Source organism: Ctenocephalides felis, unplaced genomic scaffold (genome assembly GCF_003426905.1).
Source record: "Ctenocephalides felis isolate EL2017-DRISC unplaced genomic scaffold, ASM342690v1 CF-g0.4_SCAFFOLD_01886, whole genome shotgun sequence".
NCBI lineage: Eukaryota > Metazoa > Arthropoda > Insecta > Siphonaptera > Pulicidae > Ctenocephalides > Ctenocephalides felis.
The window spans coordinates 12322695-12338091 of NW_020538040.1; the positions used below are offsets into that span (position 1 = coordinate 12322695).

Here is a 15397-nt window from a genome sequence, read left to right on the forward strand (position 1 = left end):
ACAAATAACAATTAAAAAACTTTTGTTATGGATTTTTAAACATTTCCGATTTTTTCTCCCGATAGCAACGTCATAAAAATTAAGACGATAGCTGGTTATACATCTTTTTCTCTCTACTTTCAAATATTGCTGTTAAAGAATTCGTAACTTTATTGATTTTTGAGATATCGATGGTAGACCTTTTTCCGCGCGGACCTTTAAGCCACGTTCCACTCTACTTAATAGTATTTTTCAATTTTCGAGAAGGTGATTTTCATTTGAGCTTTACAACCACAAGTAAATTTTTGATATCATACTGCTTGATATTGAGCCGGGTTGCGATTAAACACTGGACTAGTTTGTGCTCTTTACCATCACGCCACGGTTGTCTCAGATTTTAAAACTAATCAGCCATATTAAAAAACTATTTAATTCTCTATAACACAATTTGCATAAAATTACTAAAGTGTCTCTTCATTCATAATTTAAGTTAAAAATGCAAAATGCATTTTTTTCATCGTCTTATAAGCCACCACTCATTCCATATCTTAATTACATGTAATTCGTTTTAACTGGGATCTTAAAATTATAATCTTATAATTTATAACTTAAATTAAGAATGATTAATTACCCCAAGCTCATCGTTAAATTACTTATTACTTTTATAAAAAGGGCATAAAAATTGGATTTGAGAAATTAGATAAGTGATATTTTATGGGAGAAGTTTTAAAAGTGTTTGACGCGTCTAGACGATAGAAAAAGTGATGGAAATTATATGAATTCTATGTTTTAAAAGACGAAAATGGAAATAATTAGATGGTTGTGTATGTTTTTATAAAACTGTGGTGAAGATGGAATTTTACTGAGCAAGAACAGGGTTACCTGAAGGAGACGTTTATGTTTTCATAAAAAATCCGATTTGTTAATTTCATGTTTCTTCGAAGTTTCAAGCCATTCTGAATCGAATGAGACCAAATTTGGAAAAAGTATGTGTGTGTGTATGTGAACAGATTTTCTGCCGTAAATCGACGTTTTCTTAAAATCGGCTAGACCGATTTCAAAAATTTAAAAGCCATTCGATGTATCTTGATGAGAACTATTGTTTGTCAGTTTTGTGCGGCGATCAGCCAAACCGTTTCTCTGTAAGTCGCAGAAAAGTGAAAATATTGTTGTCTACGTTTTAGCCCGCAATTGTGACTCAATTTTATAAATTCAAAAACCGTTTGAAAGATATTGGTTGGAAATCGATCTAATTAGTTTTTGGTAAAGATCGACCGGGCCGTTTTCTTGTAATAAAGTGTTGAAAAAAAATCTACGATTTTTATGATTTTTTTTTATGGTTGTTACCATAGTCTCATAGGTCATACCAAAATATTACGACTCTACGACAAATTTAATTTTAAAAATTCCTCAAAGTTTGCAAAAATTAGTATCGTTTTTTTGGCATTTGTCAAAATTAGACTTTTCATCGACGTTTGCTCAAAAACGTCTGAACCGATTTCAGAAATTTAAAAGCCGTTGGATGTATCTCGATGAGGACTATCGTTTCTCACCGATCTTCCGAGCCGTTTCTTTTTAATTTGGAAGAAAGTGTTAAGCTTTTTGTCTACATTTAAGCTCATACTACCAAATCGATTTTAAAAAATCAAAAACTGTTCGAAAGATATTAGTTGGGAATGATACTAATTCGTTTTAGGTGAAAATCTACCGAGCCGTTTTATTGTTATCAACTGTTGAAAAAAAATTTAAGCCGATTTTTATGGATTTTTTTTGGCGATATATATCATGGCTTTATAGAACTTCCTGAAATATTACGGCCTTATAACAAGTTTAATTTTAAAAATTTATCAAAGTTTGAGAAATTGAATAGTTGTTGTGACGTTCGATAAAATTAAAATTAGGCGATTTACTTGGTTTAACGATAGAGTACTTGGTCTTAATGAACATACTGAACCATTGAAGTTCTACGGAAACTAGTTCAATTATAGAAATTGTTAATTTTTGAAAATTTGCTTTTAGAAAATAATCCGTGTTTTAACGTGTTCGTTCGTTTTCAATTATGTGTAATGGATCGACTCGGAATACTTTTAATCACTCATGAATTAATTTGTTTATTATTGATTAAGTCGATTATATACACATATCGGGAAGTTCATGTAACTTGCCTCAAGGCAAAATACCAATACCGACTAGTTATATACAGAATTGTAAGCAAAAAAAACAGCAAATTTTCTGTAGTCAAATTATACAATGCCAGTCGTATGTCCAGTCAGAATGCCAAAGCCTATATATATATATATATATATATATATATATATATATATATACATGTTTACACTCGTATGAACGTAAACATAAATTAAATTTACAAATAAATATATTATCAAATTATAATTCGTTAGTATCTCCGTGTAAGCCCAAAGGATGTGCCCTGCGTTGGCAACCTAGTAGGGAATGATATACGGTTTACAAGGATTTATGTCCCTGATAATTCGGTTTGAGACGCTCTGGGCCGAAAATGAAATATTATACAGCAATTCACGATAGAAATTTAACTATTACTATAAACACATTAGAAATAGAATTGGTGCATGGCATCGTGCCTTAAGGCAAATTGCTGCTACTTTCCGTATAGAAAACTAAAATATTGAAAAAAACTTTGCAACACTTAGAAAAAATTAGATATTTGAGAAATTTTGAAATTAGAAAAAAATTGAGTTTTTCGAGAAAAACTATTTTGTTTTTTTTTTTTTTGAAAATTTTGAACATTTTTTTAAGCAATTGCGCTGCATAGCTGATGTGGAATCATATATTCCTTATCTATTGTTTATTTAAATTTTATACATAAAGTAAATCTAAATTTTTCATAAAATAATACACACCTAAGAAGCAATCAAGTTGCATCAGAAGCATTCCTATAAACTTTTTGTTTATTCTAAATTATTCCAAATAGTTAAAATACTTCAATTTTTATAAATTCTAATAATCATATACCATATATAAAACTTACCACACAAAGCAATAATTTTGACAATTATGATCGGCAGCCAACACAAACAGTCTGTGAAAACGATGATGGCAAATCTCCTGGCAACTGCACTTTCATGTCTGGCATGAGTTGATCTCAGGGACACGGATGACAACTTGATGGCACGGAGCATTTTGGCATATGAAAATGTTATGAAAGCCAAGGCCAGGGTGTTGCAAGCTATGAAGAGCAGAGCTGAGTATTCCCAACCCTGAAAGAAATATAGACACAGATGTATTAGATACTGGAAAATTGGGAACTGGGAGTTGTGAGTTATTTAAAGGACTTGGGAAGAGTAGCAACTACTAATGGATACTGCACGAGAGAGATCAGGGCTAGGATCTAAGGATAAGTACTTCATTTGGATCTTGACTCTGTACGAATTAGAGACATGAACTTAGGAAGAATATTAATAACGATGGATACTGTACAAGCGAAACCAAGGCTAGGATCTAAGAAAAAGAGCTTCATTTGGATTCTGACTCTGTACGAATGAGACATAGATCTTAGGACGTCAGAAAGCCAGAGACATGGACTCTAAGAAAGCCATGAACAAACAGTTCTCTGATGACACAACGATATCATTACTATATTTTATTATTTTTCTACTTACCCTAGCGTATGGGTCATGTATATGTATAGACAAACAGACGCCATTGCCTCCATAGAAATGTTCTCCAAAATATTGAAGACCAGTCAATGGAGCAACAGCAGCGAGTCCTGCCAAGGCCCATAGGGTCCCTAACCTCAACCAAGCCCCTTGAGCCCCACGATCCCTAGGAGCTAAGGGTCTGGTGACAGAGACCAAACGGTCCCATGTTACCAGAGCTAGGAGGAGAGTTGATGATTGGCAACTTAGGGTCGATAGAAAACCTGAAATGAAAAAATTTAATTTATTTAATGTTTTTCATAAATAGTTTGTATTCTACATGAAAATGGTAAACGGAAACATGGAATAGAAAGAGTAATGCTGCATGCTGGTTTAAAAGATTAGTACAATTAATTTATTTAACATATTAAGATACTGATATTTGTTTCATTCAAATAGTAGTCCAGTTATTATAGTAAGTTTACCTCGGAATTCGAGATACCCAGCTGTAAGTGTAAATACTCTGTAAATACACCCTAAAGTTGTCTCAAGATTTACATATGGTAGGGTGTCCATTTGTAGGTTTTGAGACAACTTTTAGGGTGTATTTACAGAGTATTTACAGGATTACAGCTGTGTATCTCGAATTTCAAGATTCTTATCTAATTTAAGCTTAAATGACTAGACTACAGTCCTATTTTTAAGTTTTGTTAATTCAGAGAAGAAGATTTATTTGTAAAAGCGCTTCCCTAGTTTTGAGACTACAATTCACATAAATATATATAGTTACAATAGTTTTTTATTCTGACTCTAGAATTGTTACATACAAAAATAGCTCGATATGGAAATTTTATTATGCTTTCTATAACAATTTATTAACCCTTTCGCTATGAGCGTCGCCTACAGTGTACACCTGTGTGCACGAGTTTCGCCCATATGCGACATTGATATTATCGACTTTTAAGAATTATCACTCTGGGTTAAATGATTGAGAACTTTAATTTGTCTTTAATGTTTTAGTTTCTTAAAAGTAGAAGTGTATTATAATTTTCAAATACAGTTTTATCCATAGAAATTAGAAAATTCTAAAATGCTTAGTGTAACAAATTCTTGGCCAGCGTTCTGACTCGTACAGCAGTGTCGATAAAGGTTGACTCTGATCATTTTTTTAAGATTGTGAAATTTAATATTTTTTATAAGTTATTATTTAATATTTTGATAAGTTTTCTTACCACAAACTGCACATCCAATGCTTTCCCTCCAAGATTCATCGTTCTGCAGATATCTGCCTCTGAATAATATTAATAATAATTTAAATCTAGTTCTGTTTTAATAATAATTTATTACTATGACTATTTATAACAATAACTTTATTTTCAATAATAGAGATATAATTATTATCTCTATTATTATATAGTAGAGACATACTTTTTATGTTCTAGCTTTGTGAAAATTACATAACTACATTTACTAATTTTACCCTTTTAAAGTATTTATTTCATAATAAATTTGTTTGAAATAACAAAAATAGGACTACAACTAATTTTTATTTTGAAAATACTTTTACTTCGTTCAAAAGTAGGTTGGGATCAGATGTTCTAGCATATTTTTATGTCGAATTTAAAAAATAAATTTTTATGAATGCAAATAATTTAATATCTTGAATTGAAATTTTAGAAAGTTTTTGCAACGTTGTTCTTTCTATATATTTAAGTGAAAAATGAAATACTAGAATTATGCCGAGACATGATATTGGAAATAACTTGAAATTGCGCCGTTTGATTTATTATGCGAATTAAAAGAAATAATTTATTGAACATGATCGATAGACATGATATATACATACACACACACACACACACACACACACACATATATATATATATATATATATATATATATATATAATTACCTATAAACTATATCAGCAACTGCTATTCCAGTCAAATAAACCCCCATCAATAAATCAGAGATGGCCAAGTGTCTCAAATACAAAGAGTGCTTTGGGCAATTAGCTCTCGTCAACAATCTGCCCCCGAGCACCAAAGAATTTCCAGCCACTGCTACGAATGCCATAACCCAGACACTAAAAAAATAATAATAAATTATATCTACTTTAGTAATTAATTAATAATTTATTTGTTCATATATTGTTGTTGGTTTTATCTTACATGGCTCGCAGGACAGGGCTGTCCAGTAAATGCCGGGCTGAAGAAATGCCGTCCCCGTGAGGTTCGCAAACCCTGACGTGCATCGCCGCTCGGCAAAGGGAAAATGATGAAAAATATCTAAAATTTAATTGAAATTATTATGAATCAAAAGTTATTATAAAAGAAGATTCAAATATGCATTTTATATCAGAAGTTAACTAGGCTTAAGTGGTATTTTGGCGTAATGAAAGTTGCATGATCGACCTAGTCAATAAGAATTGAGATTTTAGCAAATTTCAAATTCATGACAATAAAGTTTTCAAAAGTTTATAAATAATAATACACGAATGATGAGACAATCCTAGTCTCAAAACGTTTGAAAAATTAATATTATTTAATAAATTAGTGCAAAAAAGAGTGCTGTTTGTTCATATTTCTAATTTAATATATAACCACTCAGAATACATTTGTTATATATATATATATATATATATATAATTATTTGTATGTCAATTTTGAGTACTTTTTCCACCACTGTTTCATTACAATACTTTTCTTAGATTAGTTTACAGCCAAGTGAACTATTCACACTGCAGCTTTCTTCACAGCGAAATTTCCTTTGAGAAAGTTTTTGTTCGATCAAGCAAAAAGTCTCAGAGCATAATAAAATTAAAAAAACATAAAAATAAAATTGTTGAATGCAACACGTTTATTGGCGGCGAAAATAAGTTTCAGAAAATATTTCCCGAGTTTCGAGCAAAATGAAATGTGGTGCGGAAACTTTTTGAAAATACCGAGTGCGGATTTCGTTTGATGTAGAAAATAATATATATACATATATATATATATATATATATATATATATATATATATCTAATATGCTAGAAAGTCTAGAAAGTTTTATAAACGGTTTTAAAGTTATTTATTATAAGTTGTCCTCAACTTCAATCACAATTGCCCAAACCAGACGACGAAGACGTTTTTTCATGGTTTGGTAAATAATCAATAAATTTTCATAAACAAATATTTAACGAGGTGTGAGTGGTATTTTGCCTTAAGACAAGTTGAAAAAACTTTACTATATTTGGTAGTCTTCGACATGATCAACAAGAATTAAGGTGTAGTAACTTTTCTAATTGTGATGATAGATAATTGACATTTTTACACTGCTCAATATTCCAAATTTTGACGAGTCTTTTAAAATATGCCATTTTTGTAGGACTATAATATATTGGGTTGTAGTTAAAACCATAAACTCTATTATCCTTAAAAAGTGTCACAAAAATCTTAGTAAAAGAAATAGTGATGTATGGCATCATCCTTTAGCATTTCAGCTAGAATTAAAACTAAAATACGAATTATTTTCGAAAAAAAAAATTGAAATAAAAATAATTTTCTTACACTTACACTCACACTCTGTAAATGTTAATGTAAATGTAAATGTGAATGAAAATGTAAAAGGGATTGTAAGTGTGATTACGAAATAAAAATAATTTGAGCCTACACAAGCAAAAGTTATTTGAATCATTCAAATAGGATGCTCAGTTCTCTCAAAAACTGTTTTTTGCACATTTAGCTCGGTATCTCCGAAACGGATAGACCTGCCCTTTGTCAAAAACTAATCACCACTTCTGTCCATTATTACGAATTGAATGTTTTTGGATAATTCAAATCAGATGCTCCGTTCTCTCAAAAAATCTATTTCTATTTTCTGCACTCTTTGCTCCGTATCTCCGTAACGGCTGGATCTGCCTCTGCCAAAAACTAATCAGCACATCTCCCTATCAATAGAAATCGAATAGTTCTTGAATCATTCAAATCGGTTTATCCGTACGCCCGGAAACGTGGATGAAAAATTGTAACCACACATACATACACACACACACACATACACATTAAATTTTTCTGAGGTATGCCAAAATGTTCAGAACCCTCCAAAACGTGAAGATATACAAACATTTTTAATTTCGATTTTTTGGCAAATATAATAACTTACCCTGCGGGAAGTTAGAAAAAAAAAATCGAACAAATGGTTCGTCTAAGTTTTTCCAGAATCTAATCGACATGATTCCTAACTGATATTTTTTGAACAGTTTTTGAATGTTTAAAATCAGTTCACATTTTGCCAAAATGTTGACAAAAAATGTTGCACTTATTATTTTTAATTATAAAGAAACGGCTGGCCCGATCATCTCACAAAACTAATCAACATGAGCTCTCAACCAGTTTCGTCAAATGGATTTGAAATTTTTAAAATCAGTGCAGCCAAATAGCCATTTTAAGCAAATATCGCCAAAAATCTAATTTTAGCACATACACATACACACACACTTTTTCCAATTTTTGTTTCAAACGATCAATAAAAGCTTGAAACGTCAAGGAAACTAGTTAGCAATTTTATAGGAACTATAGAAACCTTTTCAGAAAGTCATTAAATATTTATGTTTTGGTTAATAGTAGCAAGGATATATATTATACATAATAATAATAAATAATCAAGAGGCAGGTCGATGGCATGAGAGCACTACAAAATCATTGATTTGCCTCCCCTCCCTTATTTATTTATATAATTATACATGATATTATTTATATGATACAACCAATAACTTTCATTTCTATTATTAATAATTTATATGGTTTCTTTATTTATGATTAAAATTTTGTAATTTTTTTAGTACTTACATATATTGAAGACTAGTAACATTCTGGAGTAATGTATCGCTCAATCTTTTGAACGGATTCTCCTTCAAATATCTGTAAAAATATTTAAAAAAAAAAATCAAAATAGTCAAAAAAATTTAAAATTTTTATTTTTGCATATTAATATATTTTTCATTACAATGACCACATTTTTACCAATCAAAAAGCAGTAAAATTATAGATAAATATTAATGATGTTTGGATTCTAGATAAATAATTATAGATAAATAATAATGGTGATAAATCCATTATTGCTATGATGGATGAAAATACTCTTCAAGATATTATATATCATTAAAGTCATTAAAGTATTATATATTTTAAAACAATTTAATAGAACTTTAGCACACAGCGAAATTTTTTATAATATATTACTTATTGATAATTTTGTGCATGAAAAAGCACTTTCGGATAATCAACACCAAAAATTCACAATAGTTTCAAAATTAACCAAGACCTTTCCATTTTTTCTAAGTATTTGCCAAATTATTTTGCATGCATAACAAATATTATTAAAATTTATTTTATCAACTTACAGTGATGTCAAGTTACTCAAGGGATTAAAAGTGCCATCTTCAAAGTCGATGAGATAATTTTCATTAAGATTCCTGAAATATCAGAAAGTAATTTTTAATAAATATCTTATTGCAAATAAAAAGAGTAATTGTAAAAATACGTACAAGGCTTGTACTCGATGCAGATGTTCAAAAGTTTCATTTTTCAGTGTCGTCAACTTATTTCCAGAAATAAACCTAAAATTAAAAAATTAAATATTATAATATTAATAATATGGGATAATCATATAAATTATTATCAGAAAAGGCAATATCGTATAACGCATGAAAAATTCTTTTGCATTTATTATTATAAGCAAACATAGAAATATTTTATATTAATTTCTGTCTCAAATTATTACCATTAACTGTTTTTATGACATGTGCAAAAATGATTTGATTTATATAAAATTTTCAGCAAATCTTTCACTATATATCTAACACTTGAGTTTGATTTATGTGTTATTCAGATAAAACTGCCAGTTTCAATATTTTTGGCAATTAGTCAGAATCCAGTAAAAATATGAAACTGAAGTAGATATAAAAATGTTGAAAAAAACTATATAATTGTTATTGGAAAAGTGCATAGGATTTTTTCTTTTTTATCAAATATAATAACAAATTAGAAGTAGATTAGAAGGAGTACCTTCTGATTGATCTAAATTATGAAACTTAGGAAAAATTTACCGACACTTATTTTAAACATGTTTTTTTGCATTACATTTTTGTTATTAAAAATTGTTAGATCAAAAATTTCGAGACAACAATCTTTCTATCACGTTTTTAGTAATAAATATTTTTTATGTGAAAATTTCCGGGACATGACTTTGTTTCTATCAAGTTTTTTGAAATAAAAGTGTCTAAGGTACAATTTTTTGAGATACGATTTTTTCCAATCACATTTTTCCAATCACATGTTTTGAAAACTTCTAGGCAAAATTTTCCATGACGTGATTTTACGTTTAAGTTGTGAGAAAGTTTTTTTGTTGGGGGTTCGTAGTCATATAGTATGGCTTTGGAATCATGAAATCTCTTGTTTGAGCACACATTTTGGACTGCCTGATATCAAACAGTAGAGATATCCATTTTTATTAAAAAATATAGATTAAAAAATGCCAGCCCTACTGTACTAAATTTAGGTAAAAAGATTACACAACTATTAATAGCTAGAATTACACAACTAATATAGATAAAATAACCACGAGGTTGCCTTCTAAAAAATAAAAGTAGTTAGGAGGAATTGTCCCAATAGCTCATAACACTCTAAACCTTTTCCACTTGCGAATTCCGAGATTTATATGAATTTTGACGCCGGAGCGGCGGCATCCGAGTGGAAAAGGTTAATAAAATAAATATTTTTTTTGAAATTTTATTAATGTTTTGTAAAGCTTTTAGTCTATATTTTAATATATGTATATTAATATTTTTATACTCACAAATGTTCCAAAGCAGGAAGGTTTCCAAATCTGAGATCCGTGATCCTGTTGTCACTCAGTGACAAAGTGTAAAGCATCTCAATTTGTGGGAAGCTTAGAGGAGTTACTTGACGTATTCTATTGCCGTTCAGATACCTAATAAATAATAAACTATATTAATAACATTTATTGCTTGATTATTTGTTATATAATATCAAGAACATCGTATGTATTTTAAATTTTTTAAAATCGGTTCAGTCGTTTCTGAGGAAACAAATGTCGAATATGGGATCACATACAAAAACATATACTTCTTGAAATTTTCGGGAACAATTCGAGGAGATATAATAGTAATTTCATGAGTTGATGGTCACAAACTGTTAAAAAGCCATCTTATTGCTATTCAATCGTACGTTTTGCACAATCAACTTCTAAATCCTAACCTCCAAATGGCACGGTCGTTACTTATGATAACATTGTTATTTGTTATTACCATTTTGAGGTTAGGTTTTAGAAGTTACAAAGTTTTGAAAAAAAAATTGACGTTTTTATAAAAAAAGAGTGCGCCTAAGGTTCCCACGCGATTGAAGCAAAACTTATTTGCTATTGTACAATGACATTTAAGTAAAAATAAATACATCATATACCAATTTTGAATAATGTTTATTAGTAATATGGTAACACTCGTGATCCACACATTTATTAGTGTCGACCATTATACACATTTATATAATGATAAATTATAAATTACATATTTATAATGGCATTAAAAATATGTATAATATTTAAAAACAATAATGTAGTTAAAGTCATACTTCAAATATGAAATGATCGGTTTGTCATTGTAATTAGCATTTAGGACTTGGACCTTCATTAGAGAAATAAAGTAATTGCTCATTAATAAATTCTATAATATTTGTTCACGCAGTAATTATGTTAAACAACGCCTAAACAAGTATTGTTTTCGCAAGCACTCATCATGTAATTATGTTTGAAGAACTTCATGTAATTAAAATTAACATACATTCATTGACTGCTTGTATTTTTTTTACTTTTTCGCTGGCGATATAATCTCATTCTTTGAACAGCTATAACATCTGTTTTGTCTAAAAAATATTTTCCATTTTAATAACTTCAAAGATTTATAGAAACTACGAATAAAATAGAAATAATTAATTAAGAAACTTACGTTTAGTACACGGCACAAATGTTTAATTTGTTTTATTATTTTCAAGGAACAGGGTAAAATATTCTTCTGATTCAGGCGTTTTTCATTAAATCTAGATTTGTACTACGATGTTACTTAAAAATGTTAGTTTATCTATGTCGATTTCCTTGTTGATATCGGTACGCATACAACGACAGATCTCTATTCACATACACGACGACTAATCACAATCGACCCGTATGGAAATGATTTCATCGAGAGCGAATGAAGTACTGTTCGGGCGTAACGCAATTTCCGTTGCATTTGTACGGATTTACACCGTAGTCGCGCCTAAAGAAGTTTTGGTTAAAAAAATAGCTTGGTACGGGAAGTTCCAGCAATTTGTCTTCATGGCACGATGCCATGCACCACTAGTTTATTTTTCTCACAGCTAACTGGTAAATCAACAGATCCATAAAACAGTGGCACAACTGTCTCCCTACTCCAAAACCGTTCTTATAAGCCTCTTATCCCACGTGTGTTGTTCTTTACTTTCCACAAAATATTCGATATCATTTCCACAATGTCTCGTACCTCTGTCGGTGTGTGAAAATGTGTTTTTCTCTCATCAGAACACCTCATCCGCTAATTAGTGTTCGTATATCGTTTTGCCGCGACGTGGATTCGGTTTCCAATTAATTGGCATCAGCAGATATTACCGGGGAGTCGCCTAACCTAACCTAACCTAACCATGTGTTATGATATAAGGTTCGATTTTTGGCATGTCGAGTGTTCGTGAAAAATCACCGACCTTTGATATATCGCATGAAAATTCCGCGGTGGAAATGATTACGGCGTTTTGTCGTTGCGAGGATCATTTCCTGGTGAGATGGAGGAGTGTTTCTCAACAAAGGAGGGTGATTTGAATATTGACTCTGCACGGTTTTAGATATTAGACTTCAGATTTGAGGTACTAAAGTGCAATGTTATGTATTAATGATAAATTTAGGTACTAGTTAATCATTTCCGCGTGGAAATTCAAATTTTGGAAATTTTTCATCATTCTCAAAAAAAAAAAAAAAAATTGAAAAACTAAAAAAAAAATATTTTTTTCAAAAATTTGAGAATATTCCGAAAATTTCAAAAAGAATCGAATATTTTCAAAAATTTCCAAACTCTCAAAATATTTGAAAAAAACATTTTTTTTAAATTCCAAAACATTTCAAACTTTTAAAAAAAATGCATAATTTAAAAAAAATTCTGAATTATCAAAAAAATCAAATTTAAAAAAATGGACTCTTGTAAACGTACACATATAAATTGTTCGTAAAATACGCTTGTCGTCCAGTTCAAAAAGCTCTTATAAGTTTACAGTATGTAATAAATAATCTATTTGAAATTATTCAAAACAATTATTATTTTCATTCCTCGAATGTTTAATTATGGTACGGAAAGTTTGGTTTGATTTTCACATTATAATTGCTCAGTTAAATTGGATCTTTGTGCCCCGCAAAGGTTTACTTATGATAAATTGGTTATTTGACGTTTGTGCGTTTTGTAGGTTAGGTTTTATGTGTAAAACGCCTGAATGTACAACAACTACATACCTTTGTTTTCATATGACTCGTAACATAGTGTCACTATTAAATTACTATTTTATCTGAGAATTGGGTCTTCAATTTTTATTTAATCCCCACATTGGGAAACAATGGCAATAAAAGTGTAAAATGGCTAAAAAAATGCTTGAACCAAAAGTATTATGTTGTTTTTAACAAGTTCATATAGATTTTCTTGATTATTTTAAAATTATTGTTTGTATTCAGTATATTAGTTTATTTTAATAAAAAAATCAATGTAAATTTTGTTTCCTAAAATTCAACATTTATATTTTTTAACAAAAAAAAGACTATTTTAGAATTAAAAACTCTTAAAATTTTTTATAAATGTATAAATTGGGACATGGACTAAAAAAATAGGAAACATTGCATTAGATTGCTTTTTTAACAATTGTATAAGGATTTTTTTTAAAACTTTTTTGAATATATATGTTTAAAGGGTAAAACAGATTTTAAGAAGAACAATGTTTGCATAAATTTACCCTTTGTTAAAAGGGTATGTAATATATATTTTCTATATAGGTAAAAAGTGATTTTTGCCATAAAAAAGGATTCAAGATACTGTATTGGGCTGTTTTTATAACAGTTATATTCCTTATTAAAATATACGTTTAATATTTTTAATAACCAAAAACATTTACTAATAATAATTAAACCATTAATATAATATTTTTACTTACAATTTTTCAAGTCTGATTAAAGGTTCGAACATAACTGCTGAAATTTCTTCAATGTAGTTATTTCTGAGATCTCTGTAACAAAACATAACAATATGTAATTATATATAACCTTCAGGATTATATCTAATCTTTATATATTTAAAAATTAAAATGTTATAATAATAATATTTAAACTTACAGTTCGACCAAATTTTCCAAATTTTCGAACACGTCCTCTTGCAGAGCAATGATTCTGTTTGATCCTAGAATTCTGAAATAAGAAAAAAAAGTTTATTAACTTCATAATAATAATAGTAATAACAGTAATATATATATATATATATATATATATATATATATATACTAGCTGTACCAGTTCATACTTCGCCTTGTTTTAGTTTTAATTAAAAATTTGAACAAAAACGCATATTTGCTACATCTAGTCTACAGTTTTGTCTTCCAGCCTTACTGTCTATATGACCATCTGTCTACCTCTCTACTTGACTTCAGTTTACCTATCAACCTGTACACTAATTTACCTGTCCATCAGTATATCTGTCCACCAGTATATCTGTCGATCTATTAGTCTTCCAATTTCACCAACAATATACCTCGCTCAACAATTTACTTGGCAATCAATTTAATTATTAACCTGTTTATCAATCTACCATTTTACTTGCCTACCAATTTTCCTGTCCACCAATTTACTTATCTATCAATTTAGTAGTCTATCAACTTACTTATCAACCTGTTTATCAATCCACCATTTTACCTGTCTACCAATTTTCCTGTCAACCAATTTACCTATCCATCAATTTAGTAGTCTATCAACTTATCTATTAACCTGTTTATGAAACCAATATTTTATCTGCCAACCAATTCACTAGTTCACCGATTTGTCTATCAACCAATTTATCTGTGGTTCATATTCGTCTATCTATCAGTTGTTTTGTCCATCATTTTACATATCTTTCATTTAACTGTCGACCAGTTTACCAATCTACCAATTCATCTGTCTACCTGTTCATCTGACTACGTATCTATCTATCTACCTGTTTATCTATTTATCAAGCAAGGCTGAGGCTCTACAACTAGCTCCACGTACTTCCCAAACTTCTATTTTAAATTTAGAAGTACGCACGTGGCGAAATAAACAAAACAATTTCAAAATGATTTTAATATGACAACAATTTTAAATTTTTAATTCATTACTCTATTTTTATTTTGTTTCCTAGAATTCCATATCGGAAAATCGCGGCTTTTAATTAAGATCGTTCCTGCAGCGATTTTTTTAGTTATGCGCGGTATTTAATGGAAAACATTCAATTCATTTAAGAAAAGTGGAAAAAAACTAAAATTAAATATTGAAAAGAGTTTCAACTGGATATCACATTGCTCTGTGAAATTTGATTTTTATATGATTTTTTGCAATTGGATGATATGAGGATATATTACATGTGTGTAAAAAAACAGCACATACAATTTCAAATGTTAATGAAACGAAATGAAATTTGCAAATATTTTCCTAACTTTTTTCCGAGGATTAAATGAAAATTGTAA

General features: G+C 29.4%; 1 protein-coding gene across 1 annotated transcript in view; it reads right to left on the reverse strand.

Moving 5' to 3' along the window:
• The window catches only part of LOC113374647 (relaxin receptor 2-like), a 100084-nt gene that overhangs the window by 30098 nt on the left and 54589 nt on the right, over positions 1 to 15397 (reverse strand). Inside the window, exons 6-16 of the mRNA XM_026614623.1 lie at positions 14037 to 14108; positions 13859 to 13930; positions 10437 to 10571; positions 9127 to 9198; positions 8983 to 9054; positions 8429 to 8500; positions 5768 to 5884; positions 5509 to 5682; positions 4829 to 4887; positions 3621 to 3880; positions 2990 to 3218 (exon numbers count right to left, since the gene is read on the reverse strand). Coding sequence (XP_026470408.1) covers positions 2990 to 3218; positions 3621 to 3880; positions 4829 to 4887; positions 5509 to 5682; positions 5768 to 5884; positions 8429 to 8500; positions 8983 to 9054; positions 9127 to 9198; positions 10437 to 10571; positions 13859 to 13930; positions 14037 to 14108 — 1334 coding nt within the window. The remainder of the gene's footprint in view (positions 1 to 2989; positions 3219 to 3620; positions 3881 to 4828; positions 4888 to 5508; positions 5683 to 5767; positions 5885 to 8428; positions 8501 to 8982; positions 9055 to 9126; positions 9199 to 10436; positions 10572 to 13858; positions 13931 to 14036; positions 14109 to 15397) is intronic.